Raw genomic sequence first — 27,901 nt, forward strand, 5'->3', positions numbered from 1 at the left:
TCCCACCCCCAGGATCGGTGGAGGAGGGGCTCCCCCCGGGCTCACCTTTCCCGGATTGCGGGCCCCCGTGCGACGGCGGCCCAGCCGCCCCCCCCGCCCCAGACGCTTGGACACCCCCCAGGTCCGGTGTATCCTTCGGACTGAGGTTGGGGATGTCCAGCGTCCAAGGTCGGGACGGAGAGGACGAGTGGATCGTCTCTTCGCCGCCGCCGCACGAGGACATGAACATTGGAGTGTCGCCCCAGTCCCCCGACAGACTGAAGAAGAACTCCGGGTTGTAACCGGCCGGGTGGAACGGAACCGTGGGGGCCCCGCTGCCACCCGGCCCCGGAGACTCCTCGCCGGGGGACTGAGGCAACACATGCTTGGATTTACAGGGTGCCTTGCCCCCTTTTTTCTGGGGACAAGGCACAAAGACAGGTGGGGGCACGGCAGGAGATGACTCACAAGGGGGGAGGGGCACGCAGACCTCGAACTCTACGGTGCCCGAGGGGCCCCGCCTCTTTTTGTTAACCTGCCCTCGGGCAGGCGAGGCCCCTCGCCCTCCGCCCCTCTTCGCCTTGCCGCGCCCCCCCTGCTCTCCCGTCACCTCCCCCCGAGGTGGCGGCGTCGCCAGTTTTGCCGGCTCGGGGTCGCTTACCCCCCCATGCTCGGGCCCATGATCCCGGGCGCCGGACCCAGCACTAGGCCCCGGAGAGCCCACGGGCCCGGCAGATGGTGGTGGTGGTGGTGGTGGTGGTGGGGGGGGGGCGCAGGTGGAGACTGAGGCGGTCCCCGAGCCGGCTGCCGGGGTGGTTGGGGTGTCTTTCCTGGGGGCCGGGGTTCCGGTACCCCCCTTCTTTTTTGTAGGTCCCTTATGGGCCTTTTGGCCGCGCGGGGGCTCCGCTCCCCCCCCGCCGGCAGCTGAGGTGGCAGCTGCTGCCGGCGTGGCCTCCCCTCGCGGGGGGGCAGATGGTACTCGCTTGGGGGGAGAGGGGGCTGCGGTGCCAGCTGCGGCCGCCTTGGGTTGGTGGTCGGCGGCCTTGGAGACGGGGCAGTTTTTCCTCACGTGCCCCGCCTCCTTACAGGCATGGCACCGCACACCGTCCGCGGACCAAAAGACCCGGTACGTGGTCCCCTCGTGGGGGACATTGAACCCTCCCTCCAGTTCCTCCTCCCGGGCCAGGCGGACAAAAACCTGGCGTCGGAAGGAGTATATGTGGCGGAGGGAGGGGTCCCGAAGGCCGAGCGGGATCGGCTGCACCCCGGACCTGACCTCCCCCAGTAGATGGAGGTGGGGGAGGAGGAGCTCACTCGGTAGGAAGGGCGGGACGTTTGATATTACTATCTTGTGGGCGGTGGCCTCCAATGGGTCCACCGCCAGGAACGTCCCGCCCACCGTGAGCCCCTTTTCCAGGGCGAGGCGAACCGCCCGCTCGGCCTTCAGGAAGAATACGGCCCGGCCGTACATCTTTGAGGCCGCGACAATGGCTGAGGGGCCGACAACCCCAGCCATTGCCTTAACGCAGGCCTCGATAGACATGTCGGGGTGGGCGTAGCACTTCACCCCGAGCTGCCGCGTGATTAAAGAGAATGGCGGCAGGGCCTTGGGAGCGGCGGGGGCTCTGGCAGCCGCCACGCCTGCATAGGTGGGCCGAGAAGGCCCTGCCACCGGCGACGCTGGTGATGTCGCCATTGTATCAGGGGAAGTGCTACGCCCACCCAGAGACTGCCCAGATGCACGGCAGGGCGTATGTGGGATGGGGAAGATAAGGCAGGGTGGGGTAGGCGGGGAAGGGTGTAGGTGCTCTCTCCCCGGAGCGAGAGAGGGAGAGAGGAGGTTGGAGGCGCAGGAGGGAGATGAGGCACAAGGCCGGTGCCCCAGTCAGGAGGGAAAAGGGGAGGGGGTGCCGGTCCCGGGGGCAGCAGTAGTGGGTAGGGGAAATAGGAAAGGTCTTCACCCCCCCCCACTGCAGATGGAAAAGAGACAGTCCAAACGCCTTCGCCCCCCCCCTCTCCTCCAGTCACTCCCTGTCCTCTCTTCCTCCCCCCCCCCCCCCCCCCCGGGGAGAGCGCACCCTCCAGAGGCCGGATGGCAGGCAGTCAGGCAGTCCAGACGGCAGGCAGGCTAGACGGCAAGCAGGCAGGCAGGCAGTCCAGACGGCAGGCAGGCAGGTAGGTAAGCAGGCCAGACGGCAGGCAGGCAGGTAAGCAGGCCAGACGGCAGGCAGGCAGGTAAGCAGGCCAGACGGCAGGCAGGCAGGTAAGCAGGCCAGACGGCAGGCAGGCAGGTAAGCAGGCCAGACGGCAGGCAGGCAGGTAAGCAGGCCAGACGGCAGGCAGGCAGGTAAGCAGGCCAGATGGCAAGCAGGCCAGACGGCAGGCAGGCAGGTAAGCAGGCCAGACGGCAGGCAGGCAGGTAAGCAGGCAGGCAGGTAAGCAGGCCAGACGGCAGGCAGGCAGGTAAGCAGGCCAGACGGCAGGCAGGCAGGTAAGCAGGCCAGACGGCAGGCAGGCAGGTAAGCAGGCCAGACGGCAGGCAGGCAGGTAAGCAGGCCAGACGGCAGGCAGGCAGGTAAGCAGGCCAGACGGCAGGCAGGCAGGTAAGCAGGCCAGACGGCAGGCAGGCAGGTAAGCAGGCCAGACGGCAGGCAGGCAGGTAAGCAGGCCAGACGGCAGGCAGGCAGGTAAGCAGGCCAGACGGCAGGCAGGCAGGTAAGCAGGCCAGACGGCAGGCAGGCAGGTAAGCAGGCCAGACGGCAGGCAGGCAGGTAAGCAGGCCAGACGGCAGGCAGGCAGGCAACAGGCAGGCCGGGCAAGGCAGGCAGCAGCTCACCTCTCTCCTTCCTCCCCGCAGGGAGCGAAAAACAAACAAACCCAACAAAACAAAAACAAGAACCGGGCGTCTCCGTGAGCAAAAACGAAAAAAAATAAAGGTACTCACAAAAAGAAAAGAAAACAAACCCAAAATTTCCGCCCGGCTCCGACCCGGGGCCCCCCGCTACTCGGGCGAACGTGAACTCACCCCACCCCCGAAACAAAGTGCAGGCGCTGCCCCAGAGGAGGCACGTTTCAGGCCGTCTGAAGCTCAATCTTCATTCAGAAAGAGAGCAGCAGCAGCTTGAGGAATGAACAGCTGAACAAGCTCATTGTGCAACTTCCGCATTCAGACAATAGGGGAGCTCTGATTGGCTGGAGGACCTGAGTACTGCCGGTCCTCCAGAGTTCCCATTGGTCAATCCCACGCAGACAGACAATGAGGGGCGGAGCCCCACGTGGGGGTGGGCGGGACTTTGTCCTCCAGCCGCGCTGAGCTGTTGTCCAATGGGAAAGGCTGGAAGACCCGGACAGACAATGGTCAGTGCGCCGGATGTGTCCCGGGCCCCGCCCCACACCCGCACATGCGCATTCCCCCAAAACCCGCACATGCGCACTTCTGATTCACTTCCGCTCACCAGCTCTGGCCAATGGGAAGACTTGGAGGACCGGAAAGACCGTGGTCCTCCAGCCAATCAGAGCGCGGGCTTTGTGTGCGTGAAGATTGAGCTTCAGACAGACTCAAACTTCCTTCAGTCTCAACCTAAAAGAGGCCAACATCTGTGAGTAAAACACTTTCTTTTCTCATTCTGGGGGTAATTGGAGAATTGCAACAACTGAAGGGAAAGGAAGTGAATCCACGGAGAGTGCAGACTCAGGAAAGGTTGACCCAGGTCTCTCTCTCTCTCTTAAAGAAATTTAAGAGAAACATAGAAGATAGGAACAGGAGGAAGCCATTTGGCCCTTCGAGCCTGCTCTGCCATTCATTAAGATCATGGATGATCATCCAACTCAATAGTCTAATCCTGCTTTCTCCCCATAACCTGTGATCCCATTTGCCCCAAGTGCTATATCGAGCTGCTTTTGAATACATTCAATGTTTTGGCATCAATTACTTCCTGTGGTCATGAATTCCACAGGCTCACCACTCTTTGGGTGAAGAAATGTCTCCTCACCTCCGTCCTAAATGGTCTGCCCTGAATCCTCAGACTGTGACCCTTGGTTCTGGACTCCCCCACCATCAGAAACATCCTCCCTGCATCTATCCTGTCTCGACCTGTTAGAATTTTATAAGTCTCTGTGAGATCCCCCCTCATTCATCTGAACTCCAACGAAAACCATCCTAACCTCGTCAGTCTCTCCTCATACATCAGTCCCGCCATTCCCTGAATCAGCCTGGTAAATATCCTTTGCTCCCTCAGCTTGACACATTTATTTGTCTGTCTAAAAGGATGGTCTTTTTTCTAATGTTCACAATTAAAGGGCAGCTTTCCCCAGGAGATGGCTGACATTTACGTTTATATAGGACAGAGATCTGTCTGGTGTTGTTATATGGTACCCAGATTAGATATATTATTTATGTTTCTGTAATAAAATACTTTTATTATTATTTCTTGCATTGTAATATAATGCTGTAGCGATGTTATACATTTCCAGTCATAAAGCCCATTACACCACAGAAGGAATCCATTTGGTAACTCGAGTCCATGCTGACTCTCTGTATAACATTCCAGTCCCATTCCCACTCTCTATCCCCATTCTCCTGAAAGTTTATTTCCTTCAAGTGCCCATCCACTTTCATTTTTAACTAGAATCCATAGATATGGATGGAGATTTACAACTTTTTGGGAATGAAATAGGAAAGAATGTTCCATAGAAACTAGAATTGTCTGCTCTGAATTTCTATCCTATACTGACTGTGATGACTTTTGTAAACTAATTTCACAGGATATTGAACGAGGAATCACAGGCAAAAATTTCAACCGTCAAATCTAGAAAGAGTCATATTCCTTGGGATCTGAATATCTTGTAATATGGAACTGTAGCTACGTTATATATTTCCAGACATCTCTTCCCTCAGAGGGTTGTGAGTCTTTTGGATATCTCTTCCACAGGAACCAGTTGAGGATGAGGATCATTGAATATATTCCAGTTAGGCAGATTTTTGACTGACAAGGGTGTCAAGGGTTATGGGGAACAGACAAGAGGATGGAGCAAAAGCTAATATGTGGGGGGATTTCTTCACTCAAGGATGTGGTAAAGCTTTGGAATTCTCAACCCCTGAGGACAGTGAAACCTCAGTCATCAACTATTTTCAAGAGAGAGATTGATTGGTTTCTAGATATTGAAGATATCAAGGGATATGGGTTTAGTGTGGGGACAATAATGCTGAGGGAGATGAACAAATTATCTCATTGAATAGTTTAAAAGGCTCGATGGGCCAAATGGCCGACTGCAACTCCTATTTGTTATGGTCTCTGTGTCCAGGACAGGGAACAGTGAGCATGGATCTGTCAATCAGCCTCAATCAGCACCTTCAGGAAAATTGGGAGGGTGAATATTAGATACAGCAGAGTGAGAATGGAGGGAGAGTGTGTGGGATGGAGATTCACAGCTTTTTGGGGAATGAGAGAGGAAAAAAGGTTCTATAGAAACTAGAATTGTCTGTTCTGAATTTCTATCCTGTACTGACACTGATGACTTTTGTGAACTCGTTTTACAGGATATTGAAAGAGGAATCACAGGCCAAAATCTCAAACGTCACGTCTCGATCTGACAGAGTCATATTCCATGGGAGCTGAATATCATCGGCCTTTGAATCCAGAAGGAGAAATGATTGTCCAGTCTGTTGATTTGAAAAGATTTCAAACATCAGTGTGACTGCAAAAGCACCAACACACTGCCACACTCGAGTGAGTGTGTTCCAGTGCACTGACTAAAGAGCTTTAACCAGTTACACAGCCTGAATAACTATCACACCATTCACAGCGGGGAGAGACTGTACCCGTGTTCTGTGTGTGGACGAGGCTTCAACTGATTGTCCACCCAAGAGAGAGGCAAGGACACCTGCACCATGGAGAAACCATGGAAATGTGGGGACTGTGGGAAGAGATACAGAGCCCCATCTCTGCTGGAAGCTCATCGGCGCAGCCACACTGGGGAGAGGCCATTCATCTGCTCTCAGTGTGGGGAGGGATTCACTCTGTCATCCAGCCTGCAGTCACACCAGCGAGTTCACACTGGGGAGAGACCGTTCACCTGCTCTCAGTGTGGGAAGGGATTCACTCGGTCATCCCATCTGCAGTCACACCAGCGAGTTCACACTGGAGAGAGGCCATTCACCTGCTCTCAGTGTGGGAAGGGATTCACTCAGTCATCCCACCTTCAGAGACACCAGCGAGTTCACACTGGGGAGAGGCCGTTCACCTGCTCTCAGTGTGGGGAGGGATTCACTCAGTCATCCCAGCTGCAGATACACCAGCGAGTTCACACTGGGGAGAGGCCGTTCACCTGCTCTCAATGTGGGAAGGGATTCATTGAGTTATCCAGCCTGCAGAAACACCAGCAAGTTCACACTGGGGAGAGGCCGTTCACCTGCTCTCAGTGTGGGAAGGGATTCACTCAGTTATCCAGCCTGCAGACACACCAGCGAGTTCACACTGGGGAGAGGCCATTAATCTGCTCGCAGTGTGGGAAGGGATTCACGCAGTCATCCCACTTGCAGACACACCAGCGAGTTCACACTGGGGAGAAGCCATTCACTTGCTCTCAATGTGGGAAGGGATTCATTGAGTTATCCAGCCTGCAGAAGCACCAGCGAGTTCACACTGGGGAGAGGCCATTCACCTGCTCTCAGTGTGGGAAGGGATTCACTCAGTCATCCAGTCTGCGGACACACCAGCGAGTTCACACTGGGGAGAGGCCGTTCACCTGCTCTCAGTGTGGGAAGGGATTCACTCAGTTATCCAGCCTGCGGACACACCAGCGAGTTCACATTGGGGAGAGGCCATTCATCTGCTCTCAGTGTGGGAAGGGATTCACAGTTTCATCCCAGCTGCTGAGACATCAACAAGTTCATGAGTGATTCCAGGGGTTGGATTCTGCTGTCATTGTTTCTGCTCTCAATTACATCCAGGACTGCATTTTGTTCATTCTCACAGTTGGTCAATGGGAAGGGTCAGAGGGTTTCTTTGTGCTGGACTGGCTGGTCTCAGCCTCCAGTGGGCTGATGCTCTTTGAGTCTTTTTGTGAATACCTGGTTTCAAATGTCACAAGGATCACAGAGTGACAGGGTGTTAGGACGTTTAGAGATATTTAGTCAGAAGAAAACAGAGGTTGGCAGTGCAAAGGTACATTTCTGAATGGAGGGCTGTGACAAGTGACATTCCTCAGGGATCAGTGCTGGGACTTTTGCTGTTTGTAATATATGTAAATGATTTGGAGGAAAATGTAACTGGTTTTATTGGTAAGTTTGTGGACGACACAAAGGTTGGTGGAATTGCGGATAACGATGGGGACCGGCAGAGGATACAGCAAGACATAGATCAGTTGGAGACTTGGGCGAAGAGATGGCAGATGAAGTTTAATCTGGACAAATGTGAGGTAATGCATTTTGGAAGGTCTAATACAGATGAGATATGTACAGTAAATGGCAGAACCCTTAAGAGTATTGATAGGCAGAGGGATCTGGGTGTACAGGTACACAGGTCATTGAAAGTGGCAATGCGGGTGGGGAAGATAGTCAAGAAGGCATACGGCATGCTTGCCTTCATCGGCCGGGGCATTGAGTTTAAAAATTGGCAAGTCATGTTGCAGCTTTATAGAACCTTAGTTCGACCGCACTTGGAATCTAGTGTTCAATTCTGGTCACCACACTACCAGAAGGATGTGGAGGCTTTGGAGAGGGTACGGAAAATATTTATCAGGATGTTGCCTGGTGTGGAGGGCATTAGCTATGAGGAGAAGTTGGAGAAACTTGGTTTGTTCTCACTGGAACAACGGAGGTTGAGGAGGGCAACCTGATAGAAGTCTACAATATTATGAGGGGCACGGACAGAGTGGATAATCAGAAGCTTTTTCCCAGGGTGGAAGAGTCAATTCCCAGGAGCATAGGTTTAAGGTGTGAGGGGCAAGGTTTAAAGGAGATGTACAAGGCAGGTTTTTTACACAGAGGGTGGTGGGTGCCTGGAACTCGTTGCCGGGGAAGGTAGGGGAAGCAGATACGATAGTGACTTTTAAGATGTGTCTTGACAAATATATGAATAGCATAGGAATAGTGGGATATGGTCCCCGGAAAGGTAGGGGGTTTTAGTTCAGACGGGCAGCATGGTTGCCACAGGCTTGGAGGGCCAAAGGGCTTGTTTCTGTGCTGTAATTTTATAGAGAATAGAATAGAATCAATACAGTACAGAAGGAGGCCATTCAGCCCATCGAGCCTGTTCCGACCACAATCCCACCCAGGCCCTACTCCCGCAACCTCACACATTTACCCTGCTAATCCCCCTGACACTCGGATCAATTTAGTATGGCCAATCAACCTAACCTGCACATCTTTGGACATTTATTGGTGAAACTAACAATGCAATAACACGAAGGGCCGATAGTTAACAGGGCTATAAAACAGGTGGATGTAATCGTCAACAGAGCCCAATTCCCTAAACCTTTCTCATATAGACTTTCACCCGTGCCCTCCTGGCGACCCCACAACATCTCCATCTCCCGTGGTCCAGCGCCACATCAACACGTCCCCCCAGGATGCACATCAGAACTGGAGGCAGCCAGCTGCACTCCGCACCCATTTGCCTGTGATGTCCCTGGCAGGTGTCTGCTGGAGAGCTGGGATCTAGAGGGGTCCAGCCGTCTTCCTGGTGATATGGATGTATCCTTGCCTTGCTGTTCACCCTGCTGCTCTTGAGATGCACCGGTGTCAGGAAAGGGGGAGTCGGAAAGCGCTGCATCCCATCGGCCGGAATCCCCCGGGTGGAAGGACCCAGCACCGTCCCCAGGCCCCCCTCCTCCCTCGAGGCGCCAATGGACCCCTGGGTCACTCCGTGGGACGGTGAAGCTGACTAGGGGGAGGGAGTGGTGATTGGGAAACTCTGCAGGGGTGGTGATTGAGGAGGGGGTTGCGGGGGGGAGCTCTGCAGGAGTCCTGATGGGGGGAGGGAGCTGGTGATCGGGGAAACTGCAGGGGTGGTGATCAGGGAGGGGGCGAGAGGGGGAACTCTGCAGGGATGCTGACTGCGGGGAGGGGTTGGTGATTTGGGGGAAACGCTACAGATGAGGAGATTGGCGGGGCGATTTCTGTGGGGAGGGGAGATGTCCACTGAAGCTGGAAACTGGGAGGATGGAGCGCATGCACAATGACACCCCTCCAGATCAGCAGCTGGCTTCCCCAGCAAGTTTAGGTTCCTCCCCTTCCTCCTGCAGTGAGGATTATATTGTGACTGTTTTTGACTCAGTGCCACAAGATTGCTTTTTTTTAATTTGCCCAAGAAACGAGTTTGAAACTTTTCTCACTCATTCAGCACTTCGAATTTTTTTCATGAAATTCCACCCGATGTCTTTTGGTTCTAAACCAATGGAAACAGACATGCATTTTATCAAAACCTCTCAAAAGTTTGAATATCTCTATTAAATCTTTCCTTCACCTTTCCTGCTCTATAGAGTGCAATTCCAGCTTCTCTAATCTCTCCATATGGATTATCCATCCTGAGGTCCCCAGTATCACAGATGCCCATCTTCAGCCAATTCGATTCACTTCAAGGGATATCAATAAACAGCTGAAGACAATGGATAAGGAAAAATCCAAACTGGCCAACTGCCCTCCAATGTCTCTCGTCTCGATCATCAGCAAAATGATGGAAGATGTTGTTGCCAACGGTGCGATCAAGCAGCATTTATACAGCAACAACTTGCTCACTGATGCTCATTTTGGGTTCCACCTCGAACCACTCACCTCCTGCCTCATTTACAGCCTTTGTCCAAACATGGACAAAAGAGTTGAACTGGGTGATGTTGGAGTGATTGCCATTGACATCAAGGCAGCATTTGACTGTGCGTGGCATCAAGCAACCCGATTAACATTGAAGTCAATGGGAATCAGGGGGAAACTCTCCACCGCCGAGAGCCACATCCCGCACAGAGGAGGATGATCGCGGTTGTTGGAGGCCAATCATCTCAGCCCTAGGGTAGTGTCCTGGGCCCATCCACCCTCAGTTGCTCCACCAATGACCCTCCCCCCCATCATAAAGTCAAAAGCGGAGCTGTTCATTGATAATTGCAGTCCTCATGACTGAGAATGATACCAGGGATGAGGATTTTGTTTTATTCTTTCAGGGGATGTGAATGTGGCTGGCAAGGCCAACATTCATTGTGCATCACTGATTGCCCTTGTGAAGAAAGTGAGCCACTTTCTTGAATCGCTGCAATCCATCTGGTGTAGGTATACCCACAACGCTGTTAGGGAGTTCCAGGAATTTGATGCAGTGACAGAGAAGGAATGGTGATTGATTTTCAAGTCAGAATGGTGTGTGATGTGGAGTACAATTTGCAGATGGTGGCATTCCCATACGCTGGCTGCACTTGTTTTTCAAGTGGTAGAAGTTAGGGTTTGGAACATGCTGTGAAAACAGCCTTGGTGATTTCTTGCAGTGCATCTAATCTGTGGGATACACTTCCACCATTATGGGCTAATGGTGGATGTTTAAGGTGGTATTTGAGATGCTGATCAGGCCGGCTACTTTGTCCTGGATAGGATCTACAAAATTGTTGCAGATACACTCATCCAGGTAGGGAATATTCCACCTTACTCCTGATTTATACCTTGTGAATCATGGCAAGCCTTTGGGGAGTCATTAAGTGAGTAACCTGCCACAAAGCTCCCAACCTCTGATCTGCTTTTGTAACCACAGTATTTAAATGACTGGTCAATGGTAACCCCAAAGTTATTGCTGGTGGGACATTCACTGATGGTAATGCCATTGAATATCAAGGGAAGATGGTTAGATTTTCTTGCTGGAAATAGATATTTCCTGATAATTATGTGGTGTCAATATGAATTGACAATCAGCTCCAACCTGAATGTTGTCCTGGTCCTGCGCTGCATGCGGGCAGCTTCAGTATTCAGAGTTGTGAATGGTAATATACACTGCAATCATCAGTGAACATCCCCGTTTCCCACCCTACGGTGGGGAGACGGTAATTAATGAAGCCGCTGAAAATGATTAGGCCCAGGAGACATGAGGAACAACAAAATATATTTATATAGCGCCTTAAAGTAATAAAACATCCAAGGAGCATTGTAAAGTAAAGTATGATATTGAGCCACAAAGAAGATATTAGGTTAGATGACCAAACGTTTGGTCAAAGTGGTCGATTTTAAGGGGTGTCTTAAAGGAGTAAAGCGAGGTGGAGAGTTGGAGACGTGTAGGGATGGTATTCCAGAGGTTGGAGCCTAAGCAACTGAAGGTAGAGCTTGCAATGGTGAAGCAAGGTCAGGGACAAACTAAAGACCAGAATTAGAGCAGTGTAATATATTGAGGTTTGTGGGGCTGATAGGAGATTATAGATATTGGGACAGGCAAGGTCATGGAGTGATTTGAAACCAAGGATGAGAATTTTAATATTAAGTTGTTGCTTTACTGGGTGGATCATCGTGCACGAGGGTGATAGTGGAATAACACTTAATGTGAGTTTAAACATGGCCAGCAGAGTTTTAGATGAACCCTGCAGTGACCCTTGCAGTGATGACTGACCTCCAACAACCACAGCCATCCTCGTCTGTACCTGGTATATCCCCAACCGGTGGAGAGTTCCCCCCGCCCCCCAACTCCCACCGATTCCAACCCTGTGTAGGTCCCTTTCTGCCACACTCAGTCAAATGGTGTCTTGATGGATTTTCTTTGTTTTTTTTTGTTTAAAGAAAACAAAATTTTCTTTGCTCTTTGTTCTGTTTGGAACATCCCAAATGTCCATCCAATTTCCTTTTTAATTGTTTATTGTCTCCACTTCCTCCACCCTTGTAGGCAGCGAGTTCCAGGTCATTACCATTCGCTGCATCAGAATATTCTTCCTCACATCTCCCCTGCCCCCCCCCCCCACCCCTTGCATCTCTGACCCAAAACAAGAAATCTGTGTCTCCCCTCGTCCTTGTCCCTTCAGCTACTGGGAACAGCTTTTCTTTGTCCACCTTATCTAAACCTGTCAGAATCTTGTCCACCTCTATCAAATCTCCCCTCAACCTCCTTTGCTCCAAGGAGAACAACCCCAGCCTGACATTGACAATAAAGAACAAACTAACAGAATATGTTACTGTCTGGAATCAAATGGGAATGTTTAATTTCTGTTTTAAAGATATTGTGAATATATTGTCCTGGACAATAAAGGAATCAGCTATAACAGAGCTAGAAGAAGACAGTTTCAATGTGGAATTGAGTGGAATATTCTCTCTGGATTTAAACAATGGAGGAACTACAAACATGGAAGAAAATAAATTTCAAAATGTGAACTCTGAACAGATTGTTTTCAAAATAGAACTTGACACTTCACAAATGAACAGCAATGAAGACTCTCCTTTTGCAGGAGGAACTTTGGATTATAATTATTGTAAAAAGAAAACTTTCAGAAAAGACTGCAAGCAGTAATTTCCATCTTCAGTGGACTGAGATTCCTGGACATGGAACCCAGCAGTGTGCTGTTACCAAGCTGGACTTGTGAATGTGAAGTGGACAATGGAGGGATTATTGTGTCTGTTGCAAGTTATAAGATAGATCAACATAGGAAAACATTGGATTTAGGAACAGGAGGAGGCCATTTGGCCCTTCGAGCCTGCTCCACCATTCAATAAGATCATGACTGTTGTTAAGATATACAGCATGTTGTATATTGTAATATTCTAAATGGGATATTATGAAGGTGATACATTTCCATTTTTTCCTGTTTTTGTTCCAAAAATCTAATTTCATAATTCCTATGTTTTAGAAATAAGAATTAGTTGCAAGAATTGCTTTTAAAAAATGGAAAACCTGGATTGAGAATCTGACAAAAACACCCTCAGGGAATTTGCAGTCACAAAGCATGGCCCATGTTGGTTTAAGAAGTCAAAACTCGAGAGGTAAGAACTGTAAAAGGTCGGCTGGATCTTTTAGCTGGAGACATTGGGTCTGACAATTATTGTACTGTTTTTGTTCGGTGAATTCTTCATGCAGACCTCAGGGAAAAAGGGTTTAGTTTTGAAGCTAAATATCTGACAGATATTCCACCTGGTCTCTGTTACCATGGGGATATGTGATTCAGGGTGGAGACTTGGTTAGAATTAGACCATAAGATATAGGAGCAGAATTAGGCTATTCGGCCCATCGAATCTGCTGTGCCATTCGATCATGGCTGATAAATCTCAATCCCATTCTCCTGCCTTTTCCCCGGAACCTTTGAGTCCTTTCCAATCAATGACCTGGTTCCAGAGGACAGTCTGCAGTTAGCTTGGAAGCCACCAGTTGTGGGACCAGGAGCTGTGGGACTAGAAGCCTTGAGGACCATTAGAAACCAGGGGGGTTTCCAACGGTTAAATCCCTCAGCAAGAATGCAGTGAAGCCCATGTTTGGACTGAGGAGTCCACAGTTTGAGAGCTTAAAGGAAAATTGGAAGCTTGTTTAATGAAAAGATAATGGATAGACTCCTATAAACTCTTGGAGCTTGGAGAATATCTGGAGTACTGGGGAGAATTAAAGTGAATTGTGGAGAGCTTTGGGATGGTCCTAGGAACAGAAGTGAATGAACCTTCAAGATATCATTAAGTATAAAGAAACTCTTGGGGTGAGGTAAAAAAATAGAACTAGGTTTATATCATAAATCTTTATTGAGTGTAGTATTCAATTTGTAATGTTGTCTTTTTAAATTTTATTTAAACATACAGTAAAGTTTGTTTTTGTTTAAAAATGTGGAGTCTTGTGATGTAATTCTTTCAGTTAATCACTGGGTGTTCGAATTTCTCTGCAAACATTAACAGTCCTGACCGGGATCGCAAAGATTCACACAAACAGTGTTTCAAAACAAATCGAAGAAAAATATGTTTTTTCTTCTTCAGTACAAACGTTACACATGAAGAAACCCTCTTCTGGTCTCTCCAATAATTTGTTTCTTTCAGCAATTCTTTTCTACTGTGCTACCGTGTGCAGCACGGTAGCACAGTAGTTAGCACTGCTGCTTCACAGCTCCAGGGTCCCGGGTTCGATTCCCGGCTCGGGTCACTGTCTGTGTGGAGTTTGCACATTCTCCTCGTGTCTGCGTGGGTTTCCTCCGGGTGCTCCAGTTTCCTCCCACAGTCCAAAGATGTGCGGGTTAGGTTGATTGGCCGGGTTAAAAATTGCCCCTTAGAGTCCTGAGATGCGTAGGTTAGAGGGATTAGCAAGTAAATATGTGGGGGTAGGGCCTGGGTGGGATTGTGGTCGGTGCAGACTCGATGGGCCGAATGGCCTCCTTCCGCACTGTAGGGTTTCTATGATTCTTCTATGATTTTCATGGAACAATCAGATAATTGATGACTGAAAATGGAACTAATTGTATACCTTTAAAGCAGGAGGGCGATCGCCCGGCACAGAGGGGAATTAGGGATTTCTCCCATAGACCAATTGACAGGGATTCTACCCTCCAACCACCTGAAGTGAATTCTTTACATGAATCATCCGTGCCAGTGCAGGTATCAACTTGCAGTTTGGCTGATCAGAAAATGCTTTGTTGCTGATTTTCCTTGTGTTAGGAAGTGACAGTGCCAAAGCCAGATCTTGTTTCCTCCTTGATCGGGATGTAACCCGTGTCCACATCGCCACTTCATTCTTCCACTGGTTGTATGGTTCAGACTCCGAGAGTATCAGCAGGTAATCAGACCCTGACAATTCCCACTGCCTTTCAGTCATTTCTCACAAAAGCTGCTGGGATTGGAAGCTTCTGTCTGAAATATACTTTCTTTTAGTTTCCAACCTTCACCATTAGACAAGCATTTTCTGTTACCATGTTATAATCCTGACAGCCTTGGGGTGGAGTCAATCTTTATTTGGTCTAGATTTGTTCACAGAATCAAACATTACAGGTTCAACTCTGACTCCAGGTTATATTAGTGAGTCCCACTTTTTACCTGCTCATTATAACTATCTAATCAGTGCCCTCCATCTGAATAAACTTCACCTCTATTGATATAATTAACAGCCACAGTCAGAGCATCCAAAAGGTCACTAATGGGTGTGCCTGCCATGGTGTCTCAGCAGCTTGGGTGAACAAGTGAATCCTTTCCCACACACTGAGCAAGTGAATGGTCTCAGTTTGGAAACTGAAGGAAAATAAAATTTCAGGCAGAAGCTTCCAATCTGGTAGGTTTTATGAGAAATTGCTGAAAGTGAGTGGGAATTATCAGGGTCTCTCCCCAGTATGAATTCCCTGATGTTTCAGTAGGTCAGATGATGTTCTAAACCTCTTTGCACAGTGAGAGCGCCTGAACGGGGTCTCCTCAGTGTGAATGCGCTGGTCGACCCTCAGGTAGGCTAAGGTTTTAAAGCAGCTCCCACAGTCAGAGCATTTAACAGGTTTCTTATTGGGGGAGGTGCCTCAGTATTCCAGCAGACTGGATGATTGACTGAGTCACTTCCCACACACACATCAGATGAATGGCCTTTCCCCAGTGTGTAATCCTTTGTGTCTCAGCAGACTAGATAATTGAGTGAATCCCTTCCCACACTCGGAGCAGATGAATGGCCTCGGCCCAGTGTGAATGCGTTGGTGTGTCAGCGGGAGGGATGAGTGAGTGAATCCCTTCCCACGCTCCGAGCAGGGGAACAGTCCCTCACCCGTGTGAAATCGCTGGTGGTTCTACAGGGTAGATGACTGAGTGAATCCCTTTCCACACACACAACAGGTGAATGGTCTCTCCCCATTGTGAACCCGCTGGTGTGTCAGCAGGGCAGACGAATCGCTGAATTTCTTCCCACACTCAGAGCAGGTGAATGGCCTCTCCCTGATGTGAAGTCGCTGGTGATTCCTCAGGGTGGATGAATCACGAAATCCCCTTCCAAACTCAGAGCAGGTGAACGGTGTCTCCACAGTGTGGCTGCATCGAAGGGTTTCCAGCTTCGAGGGACAATTGAATCCCTTCCCACAGTCCCTACATTTCCATGGTCTGAGTGTCTTTGTACATCTCCAGGTTCAGATGAAGGTTTGACCCCACAGTTAACACAGACATGGTCTCTCTCCTCACTGTGAATCCTTCAATCTTTTCCAGGCTGTGTAACTGGTTAAAGCTCTTTCCACAGTCAGTTCACTGGAATACTCTCACTCGAGTGGATGTGTCTCAGTGATTTTCCAGTCACACTGATGTTTAAACAGTTTGAAGGGACAGACAAACATTTCCCATTCCAGTTTCAAATGCTGATGGTATTCAGATCCTAAATAATTGGGTGACTCTGTCAGATCCTAACGTCATGTTTGTTGAGATTTGTGTCTGTAAGCTCTCCCCTTCTAATAGCCTGTGAAAGAAATTCACAAAAATCATTGCTGTCAGTACAGGATAAAAACTCAGAACAGACAATTCTAGTTTCTGTGGAACATTCTTTCCTCTCATTCTTGAAAATTTGTAAATCTCCATCCCAAACACTCTCCCTCCATTCTCACTTTGCTCGACCTGAAATAGACATTGTCCTGAGGGTGCTGATTCATCCTAATCGACAGATCCGTGCTGACTGTTTCACGTACAGGACACATATTCCTGAAATCTTCACACAGGATTGTGTCTCAGCATATAAAAAATTTGCATATTTAGTGAAGTAAAAATGTATGCAATATTCAGCACTCTATTACATGATTAGAGATACAGATGGGTGCGGAAGAACTTGACTTAGGGAGCAAGCAATTATGTTCTGGAACTCACTGACGATGAGAGTGGTGGAAGTGGAGACGACCAGTGATTTCAAAATAAAATTGCTCGGGCACTTGAAGGAATTAAACGTTCTGGGGAACAGGGATATCGAGGAAAAATGGCACTGAGTGGATTCCCCTACAGAGACTTGGCACGGACTCAAGCTGCTGAATTGATTTATCTTGTGCTCTGCTGACTCTTTAACTGGAAAATATACAGTGTAGTTACAATACTATTCTGGAATTAAACAAAATCAACTGTAATACAAATCCATAAATAACATACCCATTATGCACCATATAGTAAGAAGTCTCACAACACCAGGTTAAAGTCCAACAGGTTTATTTGGAATCACAAGCTTTCAGAGCGCTGCCCCTTCATCAGGTGAGAAGGAGCAGCGCTCTGAAAGCTCGTAATTCCAAATAAACCATTTGGACTTTAACCAGGTGTTATGAGACTTCTTACTGTGTTTACCCCAGTCCAACACCGGCATCTCCACATCATATGCACCATATAACAACACCAGACATATTAATGTTGTTACGATCCTCATGGTCACCTTATAATAAACAAATTCCCACAAATCCCAATAGAATAATCTGAAAGACAATGTTTCATTTTTTTAAAAATTGACTTTAAAAATTAACCTAAAATTAACATCACTGAATCATTCATTAAGAAACAGTATTTGAATAGACAAGATAAATTACACTTTAAAAAGCTCAGACAATAAAAACAGGTTCCACAAAATCACAAACATTTTCCCCCTCAGTATATTTGGCTCTAATTCCAGTTCCAGAGAATTTCTCTGTCTCTGTATTTCCCAGTGGGAGAAAGAAAGTGTTTTCCTCACAGATGTTGTCCAGAGGATGAAGTTTGAGTCTGTGGTGAAGTTTGAGTCTGTGGTGAAGTTTGAGTCTGTGGTGAAGTTTGAGTCTGTGGTGAAGTTTGAGTGTGTGTGTGAAGTTTGAGTCTGTGGTGAAGTTTGAGTCTGTGGTGAAGTTTGAGTCTGTGGTGAAGTTTGAGTCTGTGTGTGAAGTTTGAGTCTGTGTGTGAAGTTTGAGTCTGTGGTGAAGTTTGAGTCTGTGTGTGAAGTTTGAGTCTGTGGTGAAGTTTGAGTCTGTGGTGAAGTTTGAGTCTGTGGTGAAGTTTGAGTCTGTGTGTGAAGTTTGAGTCTGTGTGTGAAGTTTGAGTCTGTGGTGAAGTTTGAGTCTGTGTGTGAAGTTTGAGTCTGTGGTGAAGTTTGAGTCTGTGGTGAAGTTTGAGTCTGTGTGTGAAGTTTGAGTCTGTGGTGAAGTTTGAGTCTGTGGGTGAAGTTTGAGTCTGTGTGTGAAGTTTGAGTCTGTGGTGAAGTTTGAGTCTGTGGTGAAGTTTGAGTCTGTGTGTGAAGTTTGAGTCTGTGGTGAAGTTTGAGTCTGTGGGTGAAGTTTGAGTCTGTGTGTGAAGTTTGAGTCTGTGGTGAAGTTTGAGTCTGTGTGTGAAGTTTGAGTCTGTGGTGAAGTTTGAGTCTGTGGTGAAGTTTGAGTCTGTGGTGAAGTTTGAGTCTGTGGTGAAGTTTGAGTCTGTGGTGAAGTTTGAGTCTGTGTGTGAAGTTTGAGTCTGTGGTGAAGTTTGAGTCTGTGTGTGAAGTTTGAGTCTGTGGTGAAGTTTGAGTCTGTGTGTGAAGTTTGCGTCTGTGTATGAAGTTTGGGTCTGTGGTGAAGTTTGAGTCTGTGTGTGAAGTTTGAGTCTGTGGTGAAGTTTGAGTCTGTGTGTGAAGTTTGAGTCTGTGGTGAAGTTTGAGTCTGTGTGTGAAGTTTGAGTCTGTGTGTGAAGTTTGAGTCTGTGGTGAAGTTTGAGTCTGTGTGTGAAGTTTGAGTCTGTGGTGAAGTTTGAGTCTGTGGTGAAGTTTGAGTCTGTGTGTGAAGTTTGAGTCTGTGGTGAAGTTTGAGTCTGTGGGTGAAGTTTGAGTCTGTGTGTGAAGTTTGAGTCTGTGGTGAAGTTTGAGTCTGTGGTGAAGTTTGAGTCTGTGTGTGAAGTTTGAGTCTGTGGTGAAGTTTGAGTCTGTGGGTGAAGTTTGAGTCTGTGTGTGAAGTTTGAGTCTGTGGTGAAGTTTGAGTCTGTGTGTGAAGTTTGAGTCTGTGGTGAAGTTTGAGTCTGTGGTGAAGTTTGAGTCTGTGGTGAAGTTTGAGTCTGTGGTGAAGTTTGAGTCTGTGGTGAAGTTTGAGTCTGTGTGTGAAGTTTGAGTCTGTGGTGAAGTTTGAGTCTGTGTGTGAAGTTTGAGTCTGTGGTGAAGTTTGAGTCTGTGTGTGAAGTTTGCGTCTGTGTATGAAGTTTGGGTCTGTGGTGAAGTTTGAGTCTGTGTGTGAAGTTTGAGTCTGTGGTGAAGTTTGAGTCTGTGTGTGAAGTTTGAGTCTGTGGTGAAGTTTGAGTCTGTGGTGAAGCTACAAACAGAAGCTGTTCTGTTTCAAATCAAACTGCGGGACTTGGAAGAAAATGATGGGAAGAGATTTTGCAAAGTCCCCTCCCCCACTCCCTCAGCTGGCAGCCCAGCGCGCAGGCGCAGAGAGCGCTGCTGAGCCGAGCTGTCCGGAGCAGGCGCAGAGAGCGCTGCTGAGCAGAGCTGTCCGGAGCAGGCGCAGTGCGGCTGCCGCCAGCGGTCGCTCTCGATCTCTTTTTGGAGCAGCCGCCGCCGTAGAGAGAGGGGGGAGGGGGAGATCACCGAGCGGCTTCTCGCTCTGGCCGGAGCCGTCAGCCGGTTGCCTGGAAACCTTGGCTGGATCTGGTGCAGGGGGAAGGGAACAATGGGTGGGGGCGGGGCTCCCGTGGACGTTCGCCCGGGCCTGCGCACTGGAACCACAGGACGTCACATGGGAACAGACTTATTCCTATTGGCTAATTCAGGCGATGTTCCATTGTGCCGTCACAATGCGGAAGTTGGCCAATGATTGAAACTTCTGCCTCTGTACAACATCTGGGAGGAAATCAATGTTTCCCCCTTTCCATTTCTTTTCTCATTCTGGGGGAAATTGGGGACTTGCAGCAACTGAAGGGTAAGGAAGTGAATCCAGTCTGTATATTCCACACATTTTTTAGTCCAGTCATATGGGCATATATCTGTCTGGCAGCCTGCATGGAGATTTCCAGCTCTCTGTGTCCAGGACAGGAAGCAGTGAGCATGGATCTGTCAATCAGCCTCAATCAGCACCTTCAGGAGAATTGGGAGGGTGAATATTAGATACAGCAGAGTGAGAATGGAGGGAGAGTGTGTGGGATGGAGATTTACAGCTTTTGGGGATTGAGAGAGAAAGAATGTTCCATAGAAACTGGAATTGTCTGTTCTGAATTTCGATCCTGTACTGACAGTGATGACTTGTGTCAACTTGTTTTGCAGGATATTGAAAGAGGAATCATAGGCTAAAATCTCAAACGTCACGTCTAGATCTGGCAGAGTCATATTCCTTGGGACCTGAATATCATCGGCCATTGAATCTGGAAGATTTGAAAAGATTTCAAACATTAGTGTGACTGGAAAAGCACCAACACACTTCCACATTCAAGTGAGAGTGTTCCAGTGCACTGACTGAAGAGCTTTAACCAGTTACACAGCCTGAATAAATATCACACCATTCACAGTGGGGAGAGACTGTACCCGTGTTCTGTGTGTGGACAAGGCTTCAACTGATTGGCCACCCAAGGGAGAGGCAAGGACACCTGCACCATGGAGAAACCATGGAAATGTGCAGACTGTGGGAAGAGATACAGATACCCCTCTCTGCTGGATGCTCATCGGCGCAACCACACTGGGGAGAGGCCATTCATCTGCTCTGAGTGTGGGGAGGGATTCATTCGGTTCCCCCACCTGCAGACACACAAACGAGTTCACACTGGAGAGAGACCGTTCACCTGCTCTCAGTGTGGAAAGGGATTCACTGTGTCATCCACTTTGCAGAGACACCAGCGAATTCACACTGGGGAGAGGCCATTCACCTGCCCTCAGTGTGGGAAGGGATTCAACCAGTTATCCAATCTATGGACACACCAGCAAATTCACACTGGGGAGAGGCCATTCACCTGCTCTCAGTGTGGGAAGGGATTCACTCGGTTATCCGACCTGCAGACACATCAACGCGTTCATACTGGGGAGAGGCCGTACACCTGCTCTCAGTGTGGAAAGGGATTCACCGTGTCATCCACTTTGCAGAGACACCAGCGAGTTCACACTGGGGAGAGGCCATTCACCTGCTCTCAGTGTGGGAAGAGATTCGCTCAGTCATCCGCCCTGCGGACACATCAGCGCATTCACAGCGGGGAGAGGCCGTTCACCTGCTCTCAGTGTGGGAAGGGATTCACTCGGTCATCCGTCCTGCGGACACATCAGCGCATTCACAGCGGGGAGAGGCCGTTTACCTGCTCTCAGTGTGGGAAGGGTTTCGCTCGTTCATCCAACCTGCAGAGACACCAGCGAGTTCACATGGGGAGAGGCCATTCACCTGCTCTCAGTGTGGGAAGGAATTCACTCAGTTATCCCACCTGTTGAGACATCAGTGAGGTTACACTGGGGAGAAACCGTCCACCTGCTCAGTGTATAAAAAGGGTTCAGAATTTCATCACAGCTGCTGAGGCACCAACAAGTTCACAGGGGTTGGATTCTGCTGTTATTGTTTCTGCTCTCAATTACATCCAGGACTGCATTTTGTTCATTCTCACAGTTAGTCAATGCGGAGGGTCGGGGGGTTTCTTTCTGCTGGACTGGCCGGTCTCACAACTTTGCCTCCAATGGGCTGATGCTCTTTGAGTCTTGTTGCGAATACCTGGTTTTCAGTTTCACACGGATCACAGAGTGACAGGGTGTTAGGAAATTCAGAGATATTTAGTCAGCATTTCTGTTTGAAACTCCCCCAAATGCCCATCCAATTTCCTTTTTAATTGTTTATGTCTCCACTTCCTCCACCCTCGTAGGCAGCGAGTTCCAGGTCATTACCATTCACTCCATCAAAATATTCTTCCTCCCATTCCCCCCGCCCCCCCCGCCCCGCATCTCTGACCCAAAACCATAAATCTGTGACCCCCCTCGTCCTTGTGCCATCAGCTAATGAGAACAGCTTTTCTTTGTCCACCTTATCTAAACCTGTCAGAATATTGTCCACCTCTATCAAATCTCCCCTCAACCTCCTTTGCTCCAAGGGGAACAACCCCAGCCTGACATCGACAATAAAGAACAAACTAACAGAATATGTTAAGACCTGAAATCAAATGGGAATGTTTAATTTCTGTTTTAAAGATATTGTAAATATATTGTCCTGGACAATAAAGGAATTGGAATAACTCACCTTGGGTGTGGTCGAATGGAATATATCAATCTGGAACCCACCTACAGTCCAGTGAAAGTCTGGAATGTGTAGCTGGAAATCCCTCCCTAACAGCACTCTGGGTGTACTTACACCTCAGGCATTGTAGCAGTTCAGGAAGGCAGTTTTGGCGCTGATCGTGGCCGAGGCAGCTACATACAGCCACATATTCTGTTATAATTGAAGGACTGCAGATTGAATGTGAGGCATTATGGGACTGGGCTATCTTGACCACATTCCTGTGACTGCTCAGATTCTGCAATCTCGGACCATTGAAGCTGCTCAGCAGGGGCCCGACAGAGGACCTGGTGAGAATATTTACTCAGAATGAGTTAGAATTAATCTTATTCCAGGACCGGCTGGTGTTCAGCGGCTGAGATTCCCGAATCTGTGAACAGGAGGTCTGACCAATCAACAAACAGTGGCAGATAGTTGGTTAAGAAGTTAAAAAGCATTCTCAGGCATTGTTCAAATTATTTTATCCCGAATTTGTGATAAGAACTGTGAGGGACATGTGACCCGTTAGTCGGTGCAGTAACGGTATACTCCAAATAGCACTTGACTGAAAAGCAGACCTCTGAGAGTAGATTCTAATGGTTATAAACTGACCCAAGCATGGCCAGTGAAAAAATCAGAGCTCAAGTGAGGACTGGGCAGGTCTCTTACCTGCTATTTGGAAACGAAGAACAAGAAACTTATCGATAAAATTATTAGAGAATACAGCCAATGTTTCAAGTCTGGAAGACACTTCATAACAGTAGTTATGAAGAGTCATCCATACCTGAAACATTGACTCTATTCTGTCTCCACAGATGCTGTCAGACCTGCTGAGCTTTTCCACCATTTTCTGTTGTTGTTTCAGATTCCAGCATCCGCAGTGTTTAACTTTTATGATAAAATGATTAGTTCTGATTGGAATCCCCACGACCCTCCCGTAAAACAGAGGGAATGGTGGCAAAGGGAGAAAAAGGATAAGGATGATAAAGTCTGGGTTCTGATTCTCCGAGCCCATGTAGAATAAACAGAATGAGTGAAGCAGTTTATAAAGAACAGAAGTTATCCATCCCTCACAAAAACTGATCAAATTAAAATAATTACGTTCTGGAATATAACAAAAAAATTAAGAGATGAAGTTTACAATCCAGTTTGTTTTGTTTTAAACTTGTGTAAAGTGATGTAATTGTGGGCCAAGTTTTTTCTGCTCACTCCCCACCCCTTTAGGTTCTGTAGAAAAGTTAACCCTTTCAGCAGACAGTTCATTTGTTTTCAAATCATCTGAAACTCATGTCTATTTTAGTTTATAATTGAAGATTTATGGGAATTGGCTAAGATAGGCTTTCGGCATTTTTAAAGTATAAAAAGGTGGTCTTGAGAAGGTAATTTGGTAGAGAGAGGTGGAGGGAGATATGTTTACAGAGAGATGTGGAGAGCTGTTGGTTTTACAAGTTATCCATGTTTTTGGAGCGGTCACTTCATGTCCTGGTCTGAGAGGGATGGAGAGAAGTCTGTTCAATTGTTAAAGTTAAACTTTCTCTATTAACTGTTAATCGCCACTCTGTTTTTATCTTTCTGACTTGTTACATTTTTAATGATTAATAAACTTTCTGAATTCACGATTTTAAGTGTTCTTTCTTGCCACATGGTTAAGACACTGGAACCTGGTGTGATTTATGATTAGAGAGGTTATTGTAAATAAGAGAACACCCATAAATCTTAGTTCAAATAAATCAAAGCTCTGACAAATGTAATGCTATCCTTTATTACAAGAGAAATTGAACATCGGAGTAAAGATGTTATGCTTCAGTTATGATGTTGAGATGCCGGTGTTGGACTGGGGTAAACACACTAAGAAGTTTAACAACACTAGGTTAAAGTCCAACAGGTTTATCTGGTAGCAAATGCGTTTGCTACCAAATAAACCTGTTGGACTTTAGCCTGGTGTTGTTAAACTTCTTACTATGCTTCAGTTATACAGGGCGTTGCTGAAACTGCATCTTGAACACTGGGTGCAGCTTTGTCTCCTCTTTAAGAAATGATACAAATGCATTGAAAGTGGTTCAGAGGAGGTTTAATAGATTGCTTCCCAATTCTTGACCTTCACAGTATAACTTTTGTCCGATTTTCCTTGTCTTCAGCTCTGACAAAGGGTCATCCTGACTCAAAATGCTGTGTCTATTCTCTCTTTACAGATGCTGTCAGACTTGCTGAGATTGTCCAGCATTTTCTGTTTTTGTTTCAGATTCCAACAACAGCAGAATTTTGCCTTTATACTAATTCTTGTTGGATAAGGGCATCAAAAGTATCGGGTATAGCACGAGAACGCAACACAAACAGATCAGCCATGATGTAAATAAATGGTGGAGCAGACTCAAAGGGCCAAATGGCCGACTTCTGCTCCGATGTCGAATGTTGGTCACAAATTCCTGAGGATTGTGAAACAAGGCTGGAAGATTCGCCTTGCTTGTGTTAGTGGGAAAATGTCCAGGAGAACCATCACTGTGAAGGACAGTTCTGGGATTAAAGGTTGCCAGACTGGAAAAGGAAAACAATGGAAATAAACCCTTGGGGAGTGAAGAATCACTTTGGGCTGGTTTTTGGAGAAAGTATGTCAACATTCCAAGGCAGGGTAAAATATATCCATTGAGTGGATATTTAATGGTGTTAAGAGTAAAAGGGCAAAGTTTAATTGTACAGTTTAAGGGCTATAAAAAAGTGTTTAGTCACTGTTGCTTCCAGTTTGTTGGAGTAAACGCCATAAACTTGAAGTTTTGTCGTGTGATTCTTTAATTTACTCACTGGGTTTAGAATTTTTTTTAAAATTGTTGATCATCAGAGATCCTAACAGTTCATTTAAAGGCACACATTTCGACTTCCCATTTGAGCCTGGGGCACCTTTCTGTCTCTCTATTGCTCGTGTCAATGACAGCCAGGCGACGGAGCTGAGGGCTGAATTTAGTTGAGAATAACGGGGCCTGCGCCCCAGTTGGGAAACTGCCCTGGGCGTCGCACTAATAGAGAGACAGGAAGCTGCTGGAGGACTGACTGGGAAATGAGCCTCCAACCAATTGTTATATCGGTCACTCAGAGCTAAAGAGAAACCTGTCTCTATAAATACAGATACAGGGGAGAGGCTGCACTGAAATCTGTCCCTTTTAACCTGCACAAAAGCAGGAGGCTGAGATTGACAGGCTGCAGGAGTCCATTCAGCCCATCGTGCCCTGCTATCTCTTTGAAACGACTCTCTGATTCATCCTACCAATCTGATCTGTCCCCACAGTCCTGCAAATTCTTCCCTTTCAAGTCTTTTCCCTTTGGAAAGATTCCATTGAATCTTTCAAGCAGATCAGAACAACTCACTGTGTCAAAATTTAAAATCTCACCTCCCCCTCTGACCCCTTTGCCAATTACCTTAGAGGGACTCACTTTCTGTTAAAGAGCCTGCCAACCCCTCTCACCCACTTTCCCTAAAGTACATCAATCTCATCAGGAAAAGTCCAGAAAAATCAAATATTTTTACTGATGAAAGTTCATTAATGAAACAGAACATGGTTAAAACAAACAGAAAATGACTTGAGGATCAAAGACAACCAGAGTAAAAGGATGTTCACAATGTTCTGGACACAAATGGTTTCTCTTTATCTGTTCCCTGCCCTCTTTGTGGTAAAGGCAGAATTCTCTGGATAGTAAATTTAAAAAGAAGTTTATTGAATGAAAAAGGTTTACTGAACAACTGAGCACGGTGGCACAGTGGTTACTGCTGCCTCACAGTGCCAGGGACCCGGGTTCAATTCCCGGCTTGGGTCACTGTCTGTGCGGAGTCTGCACATTCTCCCCATGTCTGCATGGGTTTCCTCCAGGTCCTCCGGTTTCCTCCCACAGCCCAATGATGTGAAGGTTAGGTGGATTGGCCATGCTAAATTCTCATTCAGTGTACCTGAACAGGCGCCAGAGTGTGGCAACTAGGGGAATTTCACAGTAACTTCATTGCAGCGTGAATGTAAGCCGACTTGTGACTAATAAATAAACTTTACGACATTGACTTTCACAGCTTCATGCGGGTGATCAGTCCGTAGAAGAGTAACCCTCTCTGGCTCCTTCTTTGACAGGAATTCTTGTGGAATTCAGCTTTGGGACTCTGGCTCCTTCTTTGACAGGAATTTCCTTGGAATTCAGCCTTGGGAGTCTTCAGAATTTGGTTCACAAGGAAGACCTTCAGAACCTCTACTTTTATCCCCAAAGTGACCGTTACCACACGTCAGAGTTGGGCCTGTTGGAACATGACAATTGGTCAATTTGGTCACCAGATTAATTGAATTGGATCCTCAATTACTGACACCACTTTCTCTCATTATCTTAGACAGGAATACAAGAGAACTGGTTCATGCTGTCCCTTTATCTGATTCTATACAATCCCCTTATTCACACAGTTTCAAATGTTGAGGCTAATCAGAGCTTGAAGATCTCTCTCGCCAGTACACTACGCCAGCTGCGGCACGGTGGCACAGTGGTTGGCATTGCTGCCTCACAGCGCCAGGGATCGATTCTCGGCTTGGGTCACTGTCCATGTGGTGTCTGCATGTTCTCCCCGTGTCTGCCTGGGTTTCCTCCAGCTGCTCCTGTTTCCTCCCACAGTCTGAAAGATGCGCTGGTTAGGGTGCATTGGCTATGCTAAATTCTCCCTCAGTGTGACCCGAACAGGCGCCGGAGTGTGGTGACTAGGGGATTTTCACAGTAACTTCATTGCAGTGTTAATGTAAGCCTACTTGTGACACAAATAAATAAACTTCAAAAATTTTTCTTCATTGCACATTCGTTACATACACAGCAATTAAGCTTTTACATTTTAACAGCAAATAAAAACTCAGTCTTTTACTATAACGGCTGATTCATTAATTGTAACTCAATTAAGGGTCACTGCTTATTCAATCACCATGATGCCCCCTCCATGGCCAATTCCTGAACGTCCCCCCGTGCACATCCATCCCCCTTGGCAGAGATTCACCTCGACCACCCGATCACCCTCCCCCATGCAAAGCTCCCCCCTTGGCGTCCACCCTCCTTGCATAAGCCCCCAGTCATTATAAATACCCCTCCACTAAGCCACACCCCCACCCATCCCCTTGGCACTGCCCATGGTACACTTATGGTGCTCAACTGGGCACTGCCAGAGGCCAGGAGGGTACTGAATGTGGCATTGCCCAATGGGCACTGCCCCTGACCACCATGGTGGCTTCAATGGCCTCCGATCCCACACACACAGCCCCCCCCACACAACACACCCAGTGTGGCCCAAGCACCTGGTCCCCGCTGGTGAAGACCAGTAGTGATTCTCGGCGATGTGACGTCTCGCCAGCGAGGGGGGGGAAGCAGCCACGCTGAACCCACCAATCACATTGTGATGTTGGCAACTCTGTGCAAATAACCTTCACTCCCTTTCTGGGAATGAAGCTGGAAAAACACGGGCCGGGAAGATAGCAATCCTTTAGTCTCGCACGCTATCTTCCTGGCTCACCGGTCTAATCGAGCGGCGAGTCGAGCCGGTAAGATCGCCCCCGTATCTTTCTTTCACACTCAGACTGAACAATCAGCCTTATTCTTGAGGCAGATTTCACAGAATATAATGTCCTCTCGCTGATCAAAATGAAAGAAGAAATTCTTAGTTTAAACAATTCCTGCTCGCTACACAGATTCCACAAGCATTGAGGTGAATACAGTGTGGTAACAACAAAATGACAACAATACATTCAGTAACAACACAAACTTAATTTAAACTTCATCTTTTTTTTATTATATTCCTCAACCTAATTATTTTAATTTGATCAGTTTTTTGTTAGGGATGGGTAACTTCTGTTCTTTATAAACTGATTCACTC

At 47.7% G+C, this 27,901-nt stretch overlaps 1 protein-coding gene across 1 annotated transcript in view; it reads left to right on the forward strand.

The window, feature by feature from the left end:
* Window positions 1–5,836: 5,836 nt before the first annotated feature.
* Window positions 5,837–27,901, forward strand: part of LOC144484164 (uncharacterized) — a 58,888-nt gene continuing 36,823 nt past the window's right edge. Inside the window, 3 exon segments of the mRNA XM_078202707.1 lie at window positions 5,837–6,876; window positions 20,381–21,150; window positions 21,153–21,262. Coding sequence (XP_078058833.1) covers window positions 5,870–6,876; window positions 20,381–21,150; window positions 21,153–21,262 — 1,887 coding nt within the window. The 5' untranslated portion in view covers window positions 5,837–5,869.

This window comes from Mustelus asterias, unplaced genomic scaffold (genome assembly GCF_964213995.1).
Source record: "Mustelus asterias unplaced genomic scaffold, sMusAst1.hap1.1 HAP1_SCAFFOLD_94, whole genome shotgun sequence".
In the NCBI taxonomy this organism is placed as follows: Eukaryota; Metazoa; Chordata; class Chondrichthyes; order Carcharhiniformes; family Triakidae; genus Mustelus; species Mustelus asterias.